At 43.5% G+C, this 6068-nt stretch overlaps 1 protein-coding gene across 1 annotated transcript; it reads left to right on the top strand.

The window, feature by feature from the left end:
* The first annotated feature begins 3306 nt into the window (after positions 1-3306).
* Positions 3307-5570, top strand: LOC138192385 (transcription factor LBX1-like). Its single transcript, XM_069139754.1, has 2 exons — positions 3307-3634; positions 4145-5570. The coding sequence occupies exons 1-2, from the start codon at positions 3307-3309 to the stop codon at positions 4630-4632; spliced, it is 816 nt and encodes a 271-aa protein (XP_068995855.1). The 3' UTR covers positions 4633-5570.
* The last annotated feature ends 498 nt before the right edge of the window (positions 5571-6068 follow it).

The following is a 6068-nucleotide window of genomic DNA, read 5'->3' as shown; positions in this document are numbered from 1 at the left end:
CGAGACCCTTTAACAAGACGAGGTTCCTAAACCGTTTGCTGAGCGGTCCACGTGCACCGCAGTGATAATGGTGCTGCTTATGATCCGCCGCTCCAGCAGCACCGGAGGCAGGAGAAGCCGGGCCGTCGGGGATTTGTCAGAGGCCTGTTATTACATCTCTAGCCACATAAAATATGTCCGCCTCTCCCGAGATCCCACCGCCAGATAAATCCACTCTCCTCCAACCAGACCGGCCCCTCGCGATGGAGCCGTCCAATGGCGCGCCTCAGCCGCCGTGACCTCTGGTAATGACGTGTGATTTACACAGTACGTGTTTTAAACAGAGAGACACATCTGAGCCGCTCGCTCTCCCTCCGTGTATCTATATCTGGTGTCATGTGAGATAACTGGCAGGCCTTTGGGAAAGCGGAGACGTGGCACCCATCTTTGGGGTCTCACAAAATGGCTACAATGTGGACCGTTTCCCCTGCAGCTGTCTAATCGCAGTCTGAGCCTGCAGCGAGCTCCGTGTCTCCTCCCGCATGAGGTCACCAGCACATTGCAGGGTGGCACTTTAAGCTAAGCGACCGCAGTGTGGAAGGCCTAAATCAACACCTGGTTGGGAGAGAAACACGCCGATTGTTTGCTTTCAGAAAAGCCGGAGGAGTCGGAGATTACAGGATATCGTACATGCATGATACTGGATTATGATAAACCAGGTTTATTACAGAGAAAAGTTCTGATTTAGTCCAAAACATCCCGATTATCACCGGGACACATGGGGTGCCTTTATGGGTAAATTTCAGGACGGTCAGTGATGTGGTTCGTCCCGTCCGCTGCAGAGTCCGGTAGCTTAAGAGATTAAGTTGTGTGGCTAACGGAGAGCCGAGCGGCCGTCCGTGTCGCTGACCTTGGCAGGAGACACACAGATGATGACACACCGCCACAAATATCTGTCTTTAACAAACAGCCCGGCGCTGAACTCCCACGGTCCTCCACAGCTTCAGTTTGGTACAATCACAATGACTCAACCGGCGTTTGCTGAAGAATATTGTTGTGTTTTTTTAATAATTAGTATGTATTAGATTAATGTGTTAGTGAATGGGGGGAAAATTGCTATCATTAGCAGCTCAGTGTTTTATAGCTCCAGCTATATTCACCCTCATGTCATGATGCATCAATCAAACTCTGCTTTACAAGTTTCTAGTGTGAATTCTTAATGACCTGCCACATGTTGTTATTGTTATTTAAATTCTTTAAGCATGTATCTTTTTATTTTTCACAAACAAAATCATTCTATTTAACTGAGGGTTTCATAATATTTTTTGGTGGCAAGGTAAAAGAAACTCTGGTGCTCAAAAGTAGCTGCTTGTATTTCAACCAAACATCCAGCGAACAGTAACGCGGCTGAAATCAGATCTCCCCCCCACCAGCAGCAAAATATGAAACTGTCTGCCGCCTTTTGTTCCCCCTTTAAAAACCTGATAAAGTTAAACTGGACATAACTTCAGATGGCCTTTGAAAACTGACAGCAGGTTGGTTCACTTTTTCTTTCCTATTAAAAATGAAAGAATATATATAAATGCACCTTAAATCAAAGTGCCAGGCTGTCTGATGTTTGAGTAAAATATTAAAGGGAAGTTAATGATGATGGCAGTTTGTTCTAAAAAAAACACAATTCAACATTCATTCATTTTTTGTTTTGTTAGTTTCTTTTCTGTTCTCAGTTGTTTGTCTTCAACATTATGAAAACAAAATGTAGGAAATATCGTTACTGCTAAAAAAAAAAACAACTAAATATCAAAATAATCAGGAAATATGGTCATCTAATATTTTAATAAAACATCTACACTTAAAAACAACTACAAGGCAACACTCAGGCTACCCTGTACTCATTTTCGCTGTCTCGTCATCATCATCACCATCATCATCATCATCATCATCATCATCACCATCACCATCATGTCTGTTGATATTTTTTTTTCACACCGTGACGTAAAGCTGTAATCAGTGCAATATTAATGTACAGCAACCTGATCTCACGTTTGTCATAAAGGTAAACAAACACACAGGAATGTAACAACTGCAGCAATAACAACAAAAAAAAGACACAAATGATAATGATAATAATAATAATTATAATTAAAATAAAAATGCTTGCAGTATCCTATAAACTTAAAATTTCACCTTTCCACATTACAATTATTTCCCTCTTGAATTTAAAGATTAAAATGAAATCTGAAATATCATGAAACGAAAAAACTGAATATTTCGTTTGAATGACATTTTTTTAAAAAATACATTTTAATGATAAATAAAAGACATATTTTGCCGCACGGCCAAATGCAAATATTCAGTCCAGCCCCAAAAGCAAACCTGCAGGATGCTGGGAGGTCAGAGAGGAAATGAAATATTTCTCGGATGACATAAAAGGAGCCCTTTCGCCTGAGTTATGGCCCGAGCTTGGCGTTGCTGAGAGGGATGCACGCTGCTCCTTCTCTCGCGCCCCAGAGGAGGTATCATCAGAGCTGATGTATGGCCCAGCTCTACATTACCTTTACAAAACAAAGGATCATCCACGCTTTGGGTCGAGGGAAATCTCCTTCTGACTATAGCTGCGGCATCTAAAGTAACCCGAGTCGACTTGTCTTTTTGGAATCATCCGGATAATCCAAATACTTTTAAATCAAAGCCTGCAAACTGCTGCTGAACTCTGGTTTTACGCGTAAAAACGCTTAAATTGTCTCCAGATTGTGATTTCTTTCACCCCATCTCCTTCTGTCTCCCTCTCCCTCTCTCTCTGCTTCCCCTCATTTACCCCATACACCTATTCTGGTATCTCACCACACGACTAAATTAGACCAAAGATGATAAGAGCACAAAGCATTATAATTCCGCCGGGCTCCTCCTCCTTCCAGCCATGCGTCCTAATTAATGGGACACCCCCAGTCGCAAAAAGCCCCGCACTGGACTGCAACATAGTCAAAGAGTGAAAGGGAAGAGGGCGAAAGTGCCACTGGAGATAATTGATTACCTACCAATCAATGATAACTTGTTAGTAATCGTCAACTCTTTGGACCTCGCCATTTTCAGGGAGGCATCTCACTCCTGCGGACTTGCTGCTCCCGAGGATCGACACTTTCAACGCATCCCATTTTGGAATAAGATTTTCTTTTCCTCAACTCTCCCCTCCTCATCTTTTTTTTTTTTTTTTTTTTTTTTTTTAACCTGCGAACTGTTATGTGACTTTTCTTCCCCTCGACAACGTCGCTCGTTTTCTAACCGCTGAATATTTCCACTAAGTCCTATAAACTCTGCGTACAACCAATGATGACATCCAAAGAAGTGGCCAAATGTGATGCAGTGGAAAACAGGAGGCGAAGTCCGCTGGACCACTTGCCGCCTCCTGCCAACTCCAACAAGCCGCTGACCCCATTCAGCATCGAGGACATCCTGAACAAACCGTCTGTGAAACGAAGTTACACAATTTGCGGCACAGCTCATCTAATTTCGTCCTCTGAGAAGCACCGTTCGTCCGGCATCCCTCTGTCCAGCCGGGCTCTCCTCACCCAAACCTCCCCGCTCTGCGCGCTGGAGGAGCTGGCCAGCAAGACCTTCAAGGGGCTGGAGGTCAGCGTTTTACAGGCTGCGGAAGGTAAATGTCCAAGCCGAGAAATGATGGAAATACACCTTTTAAATATTACGCCATGAAATGGATTTAAAAAAAATGTTATTTAGGGACCAGTACCGGACAGAAAATGATAGTTTTGGTACATCTTGTATGTTTTATTCTGTCCGTAAATACACTCAGAAATGGTTTGTTCAACAGCCAGAGAAAAATATTTTTTCTAGTGCATATTTTCATTTAGAAATATTTGATCGAACAAAGGCCCATGTTCATTTTCTGCAACAAATCATCGCCGCTTTTCTTTAATTTGATGGCCTCGCGTGTCTCGTGCTCAATATTTCCCAGTGGTGTCTGTGTAATATTCTTCTAAGTACCTATTCCTTCTAGGGCTGAGACATGTCGGTGTCACAGACAGCATCGTTTTCACTGTTATTTTGGCGTTCGGGTTACTTTTACGCGCACACCGTGGCGGTGCAGAAGAAGTCCTGCACCTGCACGAGTCACTGGTTTTCACTCAGCCTCTTCTCTCCCTCACAGGCCGGGACGGGATGACCCTCTTCGGCCAAAGATCCACCCCGAAGAAGCGTCGGAAGTCTCGGACGGCGTTCACTAATCACCAAATCTACGAGCTGGAAAAGCGCTTCCTCTATCAGAAGTACCTGTCCCCGGCCGACCGGGACCAGATCGCGCAGCAGCTGGGCCTGACGAACGCGCAGGTCATCACGTGGTTTCAGAACCGGAGGGCAAAGCTAAAACGGGACCTGGAGGAGATGAAGGCCGACGTGGAGTCGGCCAAGGCCGTCGGCCAGGTCCCCTTGGACAAGCTCGCCAAGCTGGCGGACCTGGAGAAATGCGCCAATGGCACGCTGGGCCACCCGCGACCCGAGTCTCCCGCGCGGAGAGGCCAGAAGGAGCGCGAGCTCGCTCAGAAACTGCGGACGTCGCCGCTGTCTCCGTTCTCAGACCACACAACTAGTAAAGAGTGCTCAGAGGACGAGGACGTGGAGATTGATGTGGATGACTGATGGCGCAGCTGGAAGGTCAACAAACACAGAGACGATGAAAAACATCTTCCCGAGGACTTGTAACTTACTGCTTATATTGTATACCTTATCTCAGAACATGTACCAAAATGTAATGACTTTTATATCGGCACAGATAGACCTATTCATAGTGAAGCATGAACACAGAACAAGAAATATGCAGTGGTATTTTACAATGTATTCATTAGCGAACTGGTACTTCTTCTTTCGATCAAAGCAATATGGTCTAAAAGGACATGAGTAACTTATATTATTTTTTACAGTATAGGCCAACACACACACACACACACACACACACACACACACACACACACACACACACACACACACCTGTTCTACCCCTTAAGGCCTGTCCTCACACCACAATGAAAGTGCTCCAGTTTTCCATATTTTTGCATGTAAATGCATGATTTGATTTGTGATCATTATCTATTTATTTTTACCTTTTTTTTTTAATTTTATTTTTTTTTAATTTAATTGCTTTTGTATTTTCTGTGAGTCAAATCGCCACTGAGTCAGTTTGTCACTGCCGGCTCTTGTTCTCCTCCTCCTCCTCCTCTTCCTCCTCATCATCATTTGATTGTAACCTTTAACTTCAGCTCACATTTGGCGTCCCGATGCTGCAGTGCATGATGATGATGATGATGATGATCAGAAAGGCAAAAAACAAAAACAAAAAAAACCACCGGACATTCACAGTTAATGCGTTTTATGGGAATGCTCACGCGCGCTGGCGAGGAACAGCTGATAATATTGCGGTGATTTTGACGAGCTGTAGGCTACTTTTTAGATTTATTGTTTGGATACAATAGATTTACAGTTATAAATTTGTTATGTTTTGTACACCTGTAAGTGCCTTTCTAAAATCAGGACATTATTTGAAAACCAATGCACAGACTGTAATGTATATAGGCTACTATGGGAATAAAATGGCTTTTCTGAATATTTCTTTAATGTTGTAATTCTTGAATTAATATCGGGGTTTTATTGTGTATATAATAGCCTGTTTTTTTTATTTTATATTATTGAATACAAAAAAAAATGATTTTAGAAACGGCTCTTGTTGCCAAATCTGGCGTGTTAGCCCATCAAAAGCGGCTGTTTAGACTTATTATACTGAACTATTTTGTCCCTTTGTGTCCTTTTCTACTGGGATGCTCTAAACATTTTGTGGCCCGGAATCTCTCATCCCCTTTCACGTGCTAAATGCGTATCGTGGCTTCTTGACCCTCAGACGTGTTTCTCCATTCGTGGCAAAAATTTATGTGAGAAACACAAATCTGGTGCTGGGGGGGAAAAAGACGAGGATGCCACAAAAACACAAAGTTTTGGGCCAGTTTCCCCGGGCCTTTATAGACCTTTTTTGTTCTGCGGGACTGGGCCGTAATTTTGAGCGTAAAGCATGAAAAGTGGGGACA

This window comes from Embiotoca jacksoni, unplaced genomic scaffold (assembly GCF_022577435.1).
Source record: "Embiotoca jacksoni isolate LCO1_2020_lvr unplaced genomic scaffold, fEmbJac1.0.p SCAF_85, whole genome shotgun sequence".
In the NCBI taxonomy this organism is placed as follows: domain Eukaryota; kingdom Metazoa; phylum Chordata; class Actinopteri; family Embiotocidae; genus Embiotoca; species Embiotoca jacksoni.
This window is presented reverse-complemented; position numbering and strand designations above follow the sequence as displayed.

Coding starts and splice junctions, on each gene's coding strand:
- LOC138192385 (XM_069139754.1), top strand. CDS start 3,307: ATGATGACATCCAAAGAAGTGGCCAAATGTGATGCAGTGGAAAACAGG. Junction 3,635..4,144: donor CGTTTTACAGGCTGCGGAAG/GTAAATGTCCAA, acceptor TCTCCCTCACAG/GCCGGGACGGGATGACCCTC.